Below are 12,764 nucleotides of genomic sequence, written 5' to 3' on the forward strand. Positions count from 1 at the left end.
CAGGCGGCAAACTTTGACAAGTGCAGCAGGGCTTTTCTCTCAAAGATTCAGCATTTCTTCGCTAATAGTTCTGGTGTTCTGCAGCGGTAAATGTGGAAAGGGAGGGAGGACAAGAAAATCAAAAGTTGGTAATAGTTATGAATGAATTAATACTTATTTATTCTTGATTATTCATCAATGTACAAATAATTGGTCACAGATACCTTTTATTTTAAGAAAATAATTCTTAACATAATTAAACAAGGAAATCCACATGGAGATACTTTATTCGTGCAACTTTGCACAGATTGATTCTCACTAAAAATGATAACTAAATCAAAAGAAACTAAAATAAAAGAGTGACATTATTGTAAAGATGATAACAGTTACAAAAACGGCTGTAATTAAAAGATATCGTTAAAAAAAGGGAAAATGATAGTGAGGAGGCGCGCTGCGCTGCGCTGCAGTTCAAAAACAAATCTCACTGAGGTTCTTTCTTGATTCTCCTGGACCTCAATCTTTGACTTAGTGGTATGTCATCATCAGTAAAAATTCTCTCTTCTTTGACTTCAGTTTTCACCTTTTTCTTGATATTGACGTTAACCAAGGAAGCACCACTGTCACTTTCTGCTTGAGCAAGTACTAACAGGCTAGTAATTTTTTTCTTCCTACCTGGCCTCTTTGTTGCAGTCTTCTTTACTTTGTTAGATACATTTAACATGGGATTTGTTTTTCTCAATCGTTGTTTGATGGGAGACACAGCTTTCTTTTCCACATCGTTTGTACTAGAACTAAGATGCACTATTTCACTTGACTTGTCCGATGAATGCGACGCTTCAAGCTCAGTTCTAATAGACGACAGCAATTGCTCTACTACATTAACTAGGTGAGAAGAGCTGTTGAGATCACTGCCATTATCATCAAACCCATACACATAACCGAGCTGACTCTCAATTTCCCCGTTTGAGAAGAAATCTCTTGCTCTTTTCCGATTTGGAAAAAAGTCCAAGTTGACAGAAGGGAGAGGCAAAAGGCTTGGTTCGACTGCCACTTGGTCATCTGAGGAGGTCTGGCATTGAGGGGACACCATTGCATCGTAATCATCAAGGCAATCCTTGAGGGCAGAAGCAACGTGTTCCGAGGGCCCAGCGTGGCCGTGGGGTTTGGTGGGGGTCACAGTGTTGCTCGCGAACGCAGTATCGTCCTCGTTGGAAGACGGCTCGGACAGCTGGCACTGCCGGTCCTGCTCCGAGGAGGTGTCTCGGCGTCGGTCCAGCTCCCCGCGCAGGTCCTGCTCCTGCTCAGGTGGCCAGACGGGCGGCCACGCGGCCGGGACTTCCCCACTCAGTTTATTGGGGGACCTTTTCCGCTGCAGCTGACTTCGAAGGTCTTCCTGCTGCTTCAAGTCGTCCCCACGATGCATCCTGGGGAACAAGGTGACCCTCAAATCGACGTCCTCCACCTTCTTCCTGGACAGGGACTCGCGCAGGTCTCCGTTCTTGCTGGACAGACACACTCGCAAGTCCGCGTCCTTCCTTGGCAAGGACTCCCGCAGGTCCGCCTCCTTCCTGGACAAGGACTCGCGCAGGTCCGCGTCCTTCCTGGACAAGGACTCCCGCAGGTCCGCGTCCTTCCTGGACAGACTCTTCCGCAGGTCCGCGTCCTTCCTGGACAGACTCTCCCGCAGGTCGGGGTCCTTCCTGGACAGACTCTCCCGCAGGTCGGGGTCCTTCCTGGACAGAGACTCCCGCAGGTCCGCGTTCTGGTCGCGTGCCCAGTCGTCGGCGTGCCTGCGCTGCAGCGTGGCCCGCAGGTCCTCGTCGTCGGCCTGCTCTTTCTCTCGGTGCTCTTCTCGCAGGTCCTCGTCGGCCAGCGGTTTGCGCGACAAGATAACTCTGACGTCAGCGAGGGCAGCGGACGTTCCGTAGGCGAATCCAGCTTCTTGCTTGGGCAGCTCCACCTCCGCGCTGAAGTCGCAGGGCTCCGGCTGGCGGTGGTGGTGGTTCGGCTTGGAGGGCCACTGCGCCAGGGCCGCCAGCGCGCGGTACTTGGGCCCCACCTTCCGCGTCACGTTGTGGTTGGGGTCGCGCAGGGGCGCGTCCGCGTAGGGCCGCCGGATGCGGGGGTGGTCTCCGAAGTCACCGAAGCACTCGAAGTCGTCCGCTGTGAAGTCCACGCCACCGTAGGAGACAGGGTGGGGAAGCGGGGGTTCGGGGTGCTTCAGTCGGCGGCGAGACTTTGACGGCGGTGGGCCGTGGCGATGCTGAGGGTCGCCATGGTGAGGCTGGGGCGGAGCTGGCGCAGCGTGGTGATGCTGAGGCTGCGGCGGGCCATGCTGCGGTCCTTCTTGACGCTGTGGTGAGCCAGGCTGAGGAGGCGGAGGCGGAGCCTGCTGCAGGGGTGCGCCGTAGTCATGATGGGGCGCGTCATGGTCGTAGTAACGAGGGCCATGGCCGTGGTCAGGTGCTCCGCGCTGGCGCTGCGGTAGGTGCGAAGGAGGCGTGTCGGGCCGCGGAGAAGGCGGCGGCGTCGCGGGTCCTGCAGCAAATGGTGGGGGCGACCCCGAAGTGTAGATCGGATCCAGTTTCACGAAATGCGGTGACAGTTCCGGGGGGGTCTCACGTGGTGGCAGCGCCGGAACTTCAGCGGCCGGAGACAAGTGCGGAGCAGCGTCAAGACGGGGCGCGAGCAGTGCGTTGTCTTGAGCGCAATATTGGTCGTAATGTTGAGCGCAATCTGGAGCGCAATCTGGAGCGCTGTCTTGGGCGCAATCTGGAGCGCTGTCTTGGGCGCAATCTTGAGCACTGTCTTGGGCGCAATCTTGAGCGCTGTCTTGGGCGCAATCTTGAGCGGTATTTTGAGCGCACTCTGGAGCGCAGTCTTGAGCGGGCGAAGGGGGTCGCGGCACGCTGGGCACGCACACTGCAGGGGACTCCCGGCGCTCTTCGCGCTGAGGGTCTTCAGCGGCAGGAGGGGGTTGGTGGCCACCAGGCGGCGGCTGAGCTGGCTCGCGGCCAGGCGATGCTGTCCGCGGACGCTCCAATCCCTGTGGTGGCAGCCGGGGAGTTGGGAGCAGCGTTCGGCGAGGTGCATCCCCTGGCGGCAAGCCAGGCGCTTGGTGGCCTGGATGGCCGCCCTCCGCTGGACGTGGCGGTGGCGGCTGCTCTCGAGGCTCGGGGACAACGGGGCCGGGCCGCTCCACGTCAGGCAGGCCAGGATGTCGGCCCTCTGCTGACCGCGGCGGCGGAGGCGGCGGAGGTCGGTGTAGCTCCCGGTAGTCAGGGGTGGGGCCGTGAAGCTCCAAGTGGTGGCCGGGGTGGTCCGGGTAGCCGCCCTCCGCTGGCAGTGGCGGCGGCGGTCGGTACTGCTCCTGGTGGTCAGAAACAGCAGGGCCGTGGTGGCCCGCGTCATGCAGACGGCCAGGATAGCTACCCTCTGCTGGCGGTGGTGGGGGAGGCCGTGGAGGTCGGTGTAACTCTCGGTGGTCAGGGGCGGCGGGGCCGTAGCGCTCCAAGTCGTACAGGCCGGGATGACCTGGATGGCCTGGGTAGCCACCCTCTGCTGGCGGGGGCGGCGGCGGTCGCAGCTGCTCGAGGTAGTCTGGGACAGCAGGGCTGTGGCGGTCCGGGTCAGGCAGGCCGTGCAGGCCATGAAGGCCGTGCCGGCCGGGCGGGGGTGGAGGGCGCGGACCGCCCCAGTGCAGCTCCCAGTACGGCCCCGGAGGAAGGCGGTGTGTGCCGGGCGCGCCGGGTGGGCCAGGAGGGCCGGGAGCGCGCACGAAGAAGGGAGGTCCTTGCTGCGGTCCTGGGTGACGAGGCCCTAGATGATGTCCAGGGTGCTGAGGTCCATGGTAGGCGAAATATGGGTCTGGTTGCGCCGCGCCGTGGTACCATCCGCCAGGTCCCTGGTAGCCGTCGTGGTAGTCAGGGTGCGGAACGCCGTGGTAGTCTGCACCAGGATGCTGGCCGTCGTGGTAGACTGCGCCAGGGTGTCCGTCATGGTAGTCATGGTGCGCGCGGCCGTGGTGCAGGCCGCCGCGGTGCCGCTTTCCAGAGTGCGCTCTCTGGGGGAACGGCGCGGGCCCTGGTGGTGGACACCTGAAGAACTCTCCGAAACGCGCGCGGTCGAAGTAAAACGTGCGTGGTTTCCTATGCTCGGCGCCTGGGTGCTGCGCGACGCCCTCGTCTGCCTCCCTGCCGTCGTGGCGCCGGCTCGTAGAGAAGGCCCAGTAGCTGCCATCGTTGTACTCCTCCACCGGTAGGAGGCGCTCCCGCACTGGAAGAAAGTGCTCCTGCACCGGCAGGGAGTGCTCCTGCAAGATGGAGTGGTCGCGTACCGGCAGACAGTGTGTCACCACGTGAGTGACTCTTGGAGCTGGCGCGCCGGGCAGGCTGGCCGGCGGTCCGCTGGGAGCGTCGTGGCGGTCAGGGGCTGCGGCCGGAGTCCTGGGCGTGGCGCAGCGGGGAGCTTCAGGCGGCGCACCATGCTGGCCGTTGGGGTGGTTGGGGTAGGCGCCATCGGGAGGGTAGCCGCCACCGACAGGCCGAGCACGGCCTCCATGCTCCAGAGGGCCGCCCTGTTGAGAGCAGCACCGAGCAGTGCACGCCACTGGCGGGGCGTCCGCGCGGTCCTCGCACGGCGTCCTCCGACCGGGGCGAAAGTGCGGCTGCCGCATGTCGGAGTCTCGGCGACCCGGACCTGAATAGTCATCAGATCCATATGAGGTGCTAGAGTGTGGCTGCCGCCATGTCGGTCCGAGGACGAGTAGAACCGCGGAGGGCTCAGCGACGCCGAGCTGCTGTCATCGTCCGACGACGTCTCTGGTGCCGGCAGCGGCGGCGTCCTGGGTCCGCGCCGCGGCCGAGGAAGCTCTGGGGCCTTATCGGCCATGGCGAGTCATGCCCTGCAAGCGAAACAGTGTCGTCAGAGAAATCGGACACCCACTCAGGAATTCCTCCCCCCTCCCCCTCCTCCTCTCCCAGTCCTTCCTGCTGCACATCTCAAGTCCTTGGTACGCTCCGTCGAATTAACTTGACCTGCTTTAAAGACGGCCCCCTTCCCCGCCGCCGAGACGATCGTAGACCAAACAAGTCTCAACGTGAAAACCCCCCACCCCCACCCCCTTCTTCTCTTTGTCTCACACACGAAGCCGACGCACACGCACGGGAAAAATCACTATGCACAAACTTCCATGCGGCAAGTTGACAAAATATTACACACTGCCCTGTGACAAGCAATAACAACGTCTGCCAAAGCGTTTTCAACGACTTCGCAGACGGACGGACCTCGGATAGGCTCCGCTCTGGCGCCTGCTCTCACTCAAACAAAGAGTGTGTTTTACAGGTGGTTTTCGCGATCGAACGCCACTAACGGAAGGCCCACAATAAAAGAGAGAAGGCACTCTGAAACTCGGCATACCTGGATTTTCGCAAACCTGCTGTAGTTGCACGTCAATCTGGACGAACGCGCGGAATGGACAAAAGCCGTACTGAAACAGAGCAACAGGGCCATCAGCCTACAGCCGAACTGACGAAGAAAAATGACAAGCTTGCATGACCGTCGTGTTCACGCTGAAGTGGCACAGGCGCTAATGCTTCGCCTCGTGTTTCTTTAATTCAGTTAATTCAGCGTGCCGAACGACATAAACGGCGGGCAATCAAAATGTACCGGCCAGGAGGTTATGGAACATCGGCTCCACGGGGGGCAAAAGTTACGCCCACACAACACGCGACTTGAGGGAACATTCTACACAGCACGACACTACATTTCACACGCAGACTACAAGGTGCAATTATTCATTCAATTGGATGTGAAACAAACCTCGGAAATCACAACAGAACTTCAAAAATCAAACACAAGTCTCGCACTCTTCTCACGAAGAGAAACAACAAGGGTTGGGGTGGGGCGGAGGCGGAGCACGGAGCGCAGGAGCGGTGGCTGCAAGGGGCAGAGGGTGGGGGCGGCATTTCGTGCGTCGCGGGACCAGCGCAACACAGTGTAGCCAACACTGCTTCAGGTAGCACTCCCCTTCTTTCAATAATTGTGCCCGAGCATTAACCGAATCACCTTGTTTTAAATTTTGAGAAGTTACAAAAACTGATACGTCTGAAAATTTTATTGTTATTGATCCGTGGCAAAATGATACGAATATTTCTTTTAAGCGTTTTCCGTTCGGGTTTTGTCAGGGTTTTAGCGACAACAGCGCTGTAAACAGAGCAGCGGCCAAGACCGGCACTACGACAGTATAGTCCAGTCGCTGTTTGCCGGTCGTTTCATCAACGTTCAGATTATTCTTTGATTTTAATCGTTTAACATCGGCCTTCAAAATGGTGAGTGGAAACAATAATCTATTTATTTTTAACGGCTGATGTTCACTTTATCCACAATAGCCATCAGATTTGGCTTATTTGTTGATTTAATTCCCGTGAGAGTGATTTAGCGGAGCGGCCCAAGCCTGGGCCCCCATTAGACTAGGTTAACCGGCGTTCCTGGACAAGTTTTTACTTGGTTTTTGCTGGTCTTCCGTGTTTTTGCAATGGTATTACTTGTAATAATACCGCTTCAGTGTATCTTTCAATGATGTAGCGTTAAATTCACTGTCTTGTCAAACTTTCCTTTGCTACTCTTAGTTTTCAATTTTCATTTTTTCTTGAATTTTTATCTATGTGGATTTACTGTCCTATTTAATGTAACTGATAAATTGTCCGAATTTTATGTATGTTTAGTTCAATCGCGGAGTTATAAATTGAACGGATCTGTTATTTTCATACTACTGTTTTCAGCTCCCTCCCTTTTCCCTGTAGTTAGGTTATACCCTGAGTCCCTGTTTGCATCTCTGACGGAATGGCCTGTTGTTTGTTGCAGACGATCAGTAAGAATAACAAGATGCTCCAGCATATCAACTATAGGGTCCGAATCATTCTACAGGATTCGAGAACTCTCATAGGCACTTTTAAAGGTATGTTCAATCTTGAGGCTTGTTGTGCTATAGCTATTGCGACACCAGCTCATTTGACTGTGTTTTTACAGCATTTGACAAGCACATGAACCTGATTTTGGGAGACTGCGAAGAATTCAGGAAAATCAAGCCAAAGAAGAAGATGCCAGAAAGAGAAGAGAAGAGAGTTTTAGGATTTGTGTTACTCCGAGGAGAGAATATTGTCTGTATGACAGTTGAGGGTCCCCCTCCCCCAGAAGAAGGTCTCCCTCGAGTTCCCGTTCCTGGCGCTGCCCCAGGCCCTGGCATGGGTCGTGCTGCTGGACGAGGCGTACCTCCAGGTGCTGGCGGCATTCCCGCAGGTGTGTTTATTATTTGATACCTGACTTTGAGATCTTTGTCCATCACTGAAGTGCTCTATTGTGACATTTGCTTGTGTCTTTCCAGGTCTTCAAGGCCCTGTACGCGGTGTTGGTGGTCCATCAGCACAAGTCATGGCTCCGGGTGGGCGTGGTGCTCAAGTGTCAGCTCCTCCACAGATGAGACCGCAGCAACCCGGTCCCCCCAGAATGCCTGTCGGTGGTCCACCTCCTGGCATGATGGGCCCACCCCCTGGCATGATGGGTATGTTTTCAATTCTCTTTTTGTCATTTTGACAGTTCTTGTGAATTGCTCAAATTAATATCATGTAAATTTTTCAGGTATGCATCCTGGTATGATGGGACGTGGTGCACCTCCCATGGGTGCCCCTCCAATGCGAGGAATGCCTCCCAGTATGATCAGAGGAGGTATGCATTTGTAAACACTGTAACAAAGAATTTTTTTTTTCTCTTTAATTGGTCTCTAATTATTGATTTGTTTGCTCATTTCAGGACCTCCAAGGCCACCATATTAATCATGCCCTCCTCTTAATGCCCCCTTTCATTTCAATCTACCCAAGTTTCCTTAAACCTTAGTTTTCCATTATAGGAAAAAGTCTTTTCAGTTGTTGGTCCATGAAACTGTTTCTTAGTATAATGTGAGTGTTTGTGTCTGAGTATGAGAGATGTGCGTGTGAAATGTTCAGTTTGTATGAGTGGTTTCTTTTGCTGCATTGAATTCAACAAATGCAAGAATAAAATAATTTTAATTTAATTTGTCAAAATTAATTCTTCCAGTTGTCCTTGCACATAAAACTACCCAGTAGAAAATCACAGCCATCCAAATTAGGGATACAGCAGATACTTGCATTTCACCTTTGATTTTGAACCAAATGACCATAGGCAATGTCTAAGTGCAGTCCTATGGCTGGGCCCATGCTACTGAGCCAAGTAACAATGGGATTGGTGCTGAAAATGAGTAGATAATATCATCATGTTAATTTTGTAATACGGTACTTGCAAAGTACAGGATAAAATAATACCTTGAACCTTGGTGTAGGTTTAAAAGTTCAGCAGTTTTGCAAGGATGTAGGTAATAGTATGGTCTCCTCAAAACAGGGTGTTCCTGACAAAACAATTTATTTTGAAGTAGAAACTATTGAAAATATGGAAGTTGTGCGGATTAATGAAAACCCACCTGTTGTGAAAGTGCTTCCCAGCGCAAATGTTGAAGTGCTCCCTGTGTTCCACCTTTCCACAAGGATTCTAAGGGCACAAGATGTCCATCTGAAAAATTGAAGCAAAGCAATGTTACCTTACTAGTTTTTAAAAATGCTCCCTTGTCTGTGAAAGAAGGTTTACCTGATGTAAATACATTGAAAAATAGAACAGGTGTGGCATAGCTGGGACTGTACAGAATGTGGTACTCCCATGTACATTCTTGCTGGGATCCATTTAGTTCCTCCGCTATATGATTGTCCTGCAACCCGGCAAAATATAAGAATCCCCGAAGCTTACAAAACCACCTCTTCTCCTCGGAACAAAACCTGTACTTCAGTTTGACAAGAAGTGTCTTCGAACGGATCGGTTTCATCTTCCGCTGGTAGAGATCTCTGTTTCCTTAATAGCTGCTTTATTTTCTTTGCTATAAAGGCCCCAGCTAATTGGTCCTGGTAAAAAAAAAATCACGCACAAACAAATTTATTTGTTTAAAACTTCGAGGTTCACATAAATCACATTGCACTCCAGAGGTGCCGTCACTTTGATACCTGATCACCTTGCCAAGCCCAACCATCGTTTATTTCATCTGAAACGGTTAAGAAGCTTTGTGCAAAAGCCTTGAACTCGTCCCAGCTTATTGTCCCCATGCTGCATCTCTTTAAAAACTGACAATGAAAACCGTAGGAGTTGTGCGATTGTTTGTGTTTACAACAGTTAACTTTTTATGTAGTCTGCTGCGTCAAAATGGCGCCCTTTTCTTTCATCATCAATTTCTCATATATTTTCAAACCACCTGCGAGAAATTGAGAACTACGCAAAACGGAGGGAAATTCAAATTGGAGAACTGCTGTTGAGTTGAGGGAAGTGCTTTATTTTCCTTGGAATTACCTGTGAAACAGGCTTCGGAATATTGTGTCCCGTTTTGCGCAGAATCGAGCTCAATGTGAGAAAGGAGGATAATTTTCAACTGTACACAAATACACGAATGAAATAATTTTTTTCGAATCTTCTTATTTACTGTAGAAATCTTTGACATTTGGTACTCCCTGGATCCCCGCTCCTTGTTGCGGACGACCTGAAACCATGGCAAAGTAAATTTGAATCCCTCGAAGCACATGAGAGATGTTAAGGGCACAGAATTGAAGCTGCATTTGCCGACGCACATATTTCGAACTCCCTCCTCGGAGGACAGACGACGGGTGCTGGAGCCCAGGGCTGCATGGCCGCTCCGGGTGACGTGGGCTTGGGCGTGCATGGCGGCGACGGCACAGGTGAACAAACCCTGCAGAAAAAAAACACACAAAAAAAACATTTGAATAGAACGCAGGGGCGGGGAGTCGAACCCTCGACCAGCGACCCTTACTTGGCGCGCTCCTCCTCGGACAGGGGCGGCATGGGCGGCCGGTTCCTGGACGCGATGATGAGGGGTCCCTCTGGCTGCTCGCCGGTGAAGGACAGCCGGGCCACCGTGGTGCTGTCGAAGGGCGCCTGCGACGGGTTGTAGCGACGGGCCGGCGCGTACGACTTCTGGCGCTCGAACCGCGACAAGTCCGGTTCGACGAACGACATGCCGGCCGTCGTTTTGTCTGGAAAGAGAGCGTTTCGTTGGTGCCGCGGAGAGACAGGAAGGGAAGGCCGGCGTCCGGCACCGCGCCACGCCCTCGGCCTTCGGTGAGGTGTTTTACAGTGGCGAATAAACACGCAGACGCTCTTTTCTCGGCATGTCTTTATTTCTCGAGTGCGAATCACGTCACAAACAACAACAAAAACAACAGGGCAGTAAAGCCCGCCGGGGAGCGGGCCGTCGTCGTCGGCCCCCCTGACCTCAGCCTCACCTTCCAGCGGCTTGCAGGAGATCTTGATCTCGCCCTCGGGCACGATGATGGGGGGCTTCTCGGCGCCCTTGGCGGTGTAGTCGTGGCGCGTGGTCGTCACCCTGGCCATGGGGCCGCGCATGGCCAGGATGCTGGGCGGCGGCGCGATGGACATGGGCGGCGCCACGCCGGGCCAGCCGGGGAAGCTCATCTGCGGGCACGGGTTCGAGTCCCGGTCAAGGCGGGTTCGTTTTTTCGCCGCTGGCGGTCGGCCAAGTCAAGGACCTTGTTGATGGTGGCGCCGGAGACGTCGCCGACCCCGGTGCGCAGGTTGTCCTCGGGCTTGCTGGGGTCGGGGCGGCGGATGTTGACGTGGGCCTCGGTGGGCTCGTAGCTGGCGCCGTAGCACGACAGGCCGTCGTTGGAGGCGCCCATGCTGATGAGGTCGCCGTGGTCGGGCCGCTTGTACGCGCAGCGCCGCGCGTCGTCACAGATGTTCATAAAGCTAGAGACAAATACTTCTCTCAAGCACTGCGATCGCCACTCCGAATCCAGTAGCCTGCTCCGCACTGACCTCTGGTTGTACACCGTCTGGCCCTCCATGGACGTGTCAGGCGGCGCGTACTTCTTCTTGGCGGCCCAGGGGTAGTCCTCCTTGGGGGCCAGGGGCACGGGCTTGTACGACATGCGGCACACCGTGTCCCCCGTCACCGCGCCCTCCGGGGGGTGGTACTCCTGGCGCGGGCGGTACGACTGCGACGGCGCGAACTTGGAGTAGTCCGGCTCTTGGAACGACATCTGAGCCGTGGTGTTGGCTGACACACAGACGCGCCCCGTCATTCGCTGAATTTGCTCGACGTGTTTGCCTTCCTTCATCCCTCTCGCGCACTCGCGGCACGCCCCATGAGTGGGACAGAGATGGAGCGACGAATCGACTCGGGAATCGAGAGCTGGAAGAGGCGCTAAAACCAGCCCGCCACGGCGGCCTCCTGGCCGAGACACTCGTCATGCCACCGTACCTGGCGCGTCAAGCCAAAGCCGCCTGCGAAAGTCGGGATAGGCCACCCGGTGCGCACGTCTGTCTCGACACGGGCTTGGATGCCTACCTGCCGGGCGGCCGGCCGCCAGCGCGCAACGCTCCCGCCAAAAGGGAAGGGAGAGTCCTCTGTTGCTCCTGGACTTCCCCTGCACCTGCCTAGAGCCCTCACCCTCACCTCCGTGACGGCCTCACGAGGACGGCTCACCTTCCAGCGGCTTGCAGGAGATCTTGATCTCGCCCTCGGGCACGATGATGGGGGGCTTCTCGGCGCCCTTGGCGGTGTAGTCGTGGCGCGTGGTCGTCACCCTGGCCATGGGGCCGCGCATGGCCAGGATGCTGGGCGGCGGCGCGATGGACATGGGCGGCGCCACGCCGGGCCAGCCGGGGAAGCTCATCTGCGGGCACGGGTTCGAGTCCCGGTCAAGGCGGGTTCGTTTTTTCGCCGCTGGCGGTCGGCCAAGTCAAGGACCTTGTTGATGGTGGCGCCGGAGACGTCGCCGACCCCGGTGCGCAGGTTGTCCTCGGGCTTGCTGGGGTCGGGGCGGCGGATGTTGACGTGGGCCTCGGTGGGCTCGTAGCTGGCGCCGTAGCACGACAGGCCGTCGTTGGAGGCGCCCATGCTGATGAGGTCGCCGTGGTCGGGCCGCTTGTACGCGCAGCGCCGCGCGTCGTCGCAGATGTTCATGAAGCTGGAGAGGAGTGTGCAGAGTGCGGTGTGACAGGCGTCGGGGGTGAATCAAAGGTGTTTACTTTCGAGACGGTACGCACCTGGTGTTGTACACGGTGGTGCCGTTCATGGCCAGGCAGGGCCGCATGTACCGCTTGCGGCGGGCCCAGGGCCATTCCGGCGGCTGCCCGGTGGACGCCATGCTGCTGGCCGAGCGCTGCGCGCCTACGAGGACGCCGCCGGGGCGGTGCGGAGGTGCTGCCCGCGCGAGCACGGCGTCAGCGAGCCGTCAAGGAGCGCATGCCGCAGCGCGGCCAGCACTCTCAGTGCGCGCACCCCACAACAGTGGCGCGGCGAGGGCGGCGACAATGGCACCAGCCCTACCGCCGTGCGCGGCCTGCACGGTGTGGTGGAGTGCGGTGTACAGCTTGGAGGGGAGCAGCGCCGGCAGCACGCGAGCCCCGCGTGTTCCCGCTGACGGCGACCGGACGGATGACGGCGGCCTTCTGCTCATCATCACACCCCTCCGGAAAGGCGCGGGGCGGCCCGGGGGTGCGTCGCGGCGTCGCAGCCCCGATCGAACAACGGCTCCACCAACCCCTGCGGGCTTCAGGGCCCCCCGGGCACCCCAGGGCCCCAGGCCTCCAGGACGGCGACCTACATCGGCCCCTCTGGGCCCCTCCCTCTTCCCGCTTTATGGGGGGAAGCATGCAATCTTTGTGGAAAGTTGTTGTTGCCAAACCGCCTC

General features: G+C 56.3%; 4 protein-coding genes across 7 annotated transcripts; 1 reads left to right on the forward strand and 3 right to left on the reverse strand.

The window, feature by feature from the left end:
• Positions 1 to 135: 135 nt before the first annotated feature.
• Positions 136 to 5,955, reverse strand: LOC117639577 (nascent polypeptide-associated complex subunit alpha, muscle-specific form-like). Its single transcript, XM_034375391.1, has 3 exons — positions 5,800 to 5,955; positions 5,398 to 5,467; positions 136 to 4,882 (listed from the first exon to the last, which is right to left on the reverse strand). The coding sequence occupies exon 3, from the start codon at positions 4,652 to 4,654 to the stop codon at positions 461 to 463; it is 4,194 nt and encodes a 1,397-aa protein (XP_034231282.1). The 5' UTR covers positions 4,655 to 4,882; positions 5,398 to 5,467; positions 5,800 to 5,955; the 3' UTR covers positions 136 to 460.
• Positions 5,956 to 6,164: 209 nt separating this feature from the next.
• Positions 6,165 to 8,050, forward strand: LOC117639582 (small nuclear ribonucleoprotein-associated protein B). Of its 2 annotated transcripts, none has more exons than XM_034375401.1 (6): positions 6,165 to 6,308; positions 6,844 to 6,937; positions 7,009 to 7,278; positions 7,364 to 7,540; positions 7,618 to 7,704; positions 7,789 to 8,050. In XM_034375401.1, exons 1-6 carry the CDS (start codon positions 6,306 to 6,308, stop codon positions 7,809 to 7,811), a joined length of 654 nt encoding a protein of 217 aa, XP_034231292.1. In that variant the 5' UTR covers positions 6,165 to 6,305; the 3' UTR covers positions 7,812 to 8,050. The 2 variants fall into 2 exon arrangements, with proteins under 2 accessions (XP_034231292.1, XP_034231293.1); XM_034375402.1 differs by lacking the exon at positions 6,165 to 6,308 and adding an exon at positions 6,463 to 6,517 and having other exon boundaries at positions 7,789 to 7,931.
• Positions 8,024 to 9,248, reverse strand: LOC117639584 (ubiquitin-like-conjugating enzyme ATG10). Of its 2 annotated transcripts, none has more exons than XM_034375403.1 (6): positions 9,045 to 9,248; positions 8,829 to 8,945; positions 8,638 to 8,755; positions 8,474 to 8,562; positions 8,319 to 8,401; positions 8,024 to 8,244 (listed from the first exon to the last, which is right to left on the reverse strand). In XM_034375403.1, the coding sequence occupies exons 1-6, from the start codon at positions 9,141 to 9,143 to the stop codon at positions 8,148 to 8,150; spliced, it is 603 nt and encodes a 200-aa protein (XP_034231294.1). In that variant the 5' UTR covers positions 9,144 to 9,248; the 3' UTR covers positions 8,024 to 8,147. The 2 variants fall into 2 exon arrangements, with proteins under 2 accessions (XP_034231294.1, XP_034231295.1); XM_034375404.1 differs by having other exon boundaries at positions 9,053 to 9,240.
• Positions 9,249 to 9,346: 98 nt separating this feature from the next.
• LOC117639578 lies at positions 9,347 to 12,218 on the reverse strand. 2 transcript variants are annotated; one of them, XM_034375394.1, is made up of 9 exons: positions 12,118 to 12,218; positions 11,819 to 12,038; positions 11,555 to 11,744; positions 10,885 to 11,125; positions 10,596 to 10,815; positions 10,332 to 10,521; positions 9,860 to 10,082; positions 9,660 to 9,778; positions 9,347 to 9,571 (listed from the first exon to the last, which is right to left on the reverse strand). In XM_034375394.1, the coding sequence occupies exons 1-9, from the start codon at positions 12,216 to 12,218 to the stop codon at positions 9,507 to 9,509; spliced, it is 1,569 nt and encodes a 522-aa protein (XP_034231285.1). In that variant the 3' UTR covers positions 9,347 to 9,506. The 2 variants fall into 2 exon arrangements, with proteins under 2 accessions (XP_034231285.1, XP_034231283.1); XM_034375392.1 differs by having other exon boundaries at positions 10,596 to 11,125; positions 12,118 to 12,194.
• Positions 12,219 to 12,764: the final 546 nt, after the last annotated feature.

The sequence above is a fragment of the Thrips palmi genome, unplaced genomic scaffold (assembly GCF_012932325.1).
Source record: "Thrips palmi isolate BJ-2018 unplaced genomic scaffold, TpBJ-2018v1 HiC_scaffold_11, whole genome shotgun sequence".
Classification (NCBI taxonomy): domain Eukaryota; kingdom Metazoa; phylum Arthropoda; class Insecta; order Thysanoptera; family Thripidae; genus Thrips; species Thrips palmi.

What these genes read in the sequence shown, in the direction of transcription:
- LOC117639582 (XM_034375401.1), top strand. An exon ending in TCTCATAGGCACTTTTAAAG is followed by an intron (nt 6,938 to 7,008) that starts GTATGTTCAATC and finishes GTGTTTTTACAG; the next exon opens with CATTTGACAAGCACATGAAC. An exon ending in CCCACCCCCTGGCATGATGG is followed by an intron (nt 7,541 to 7,617) that starts GTATGTTTTCAA and finishes TAAATTTTTCAG; the next exon opens with GTATGCATCCTGGTATGATG.
- LOC117639577 (XM_034375391.1), bottom strand. Translation starts at nt 4,654, where the DNA reads ATGCGGCAGCCGCACTTTCGCCCCGGTCGGAGGACGCCGTGCGAGGAC.
- LOC117639584 (XM_034375403.1), bottom strand. Translation starts at nt 9,143, where the DNA reads ATGGGGACAATAAGCTGGGACGAGTTCAAGGCTTTTGCACAAAGCTTC. An exon ending in ACACTTCTTGTCAAACTGAA is followed by an intron (nt 8,756 to 8,828) that starts GTACAGGTTTTG and finishes GCCGGGTTGCAG; the next exon opens with GACAATCATATAGCGGAGGA. An exon ending in AACCTACACCAAGGTTCAAG is followed by an intron (nt 8,245 to 8,318) that starts GTATTATTTTAT and finishes ACTCATTTTCAG; the next exon opens with CACCAATCCCATTGTTACTT.
- LOC117639578 (XM_034375392.1), bottom strand. Translation starts at nt 12,164, where the DNA reads ATGCGGCCCTGCCTGGCCATGAACGGCACCACCGTGTACAACACCAG. An exon ending in CCGGCGCCACCATCAACAAG is followed by an intron (nt 10,522 to 10,595) that starts GTCCTTGACTTG and finishes CCGTGCCCGCAG; the next exon opens with ATGAGCTTCCCCGGCTGGCC. An exon ending in GAGGAGGGAGTTCGAAATAT is followed by an intron (nt 9,572 to 9,659) that starts GTGCGTCGGCAA and finishes CCATGGTTTCAG; the next exon opens with GTCGTCCGCAACAAGGAGCG.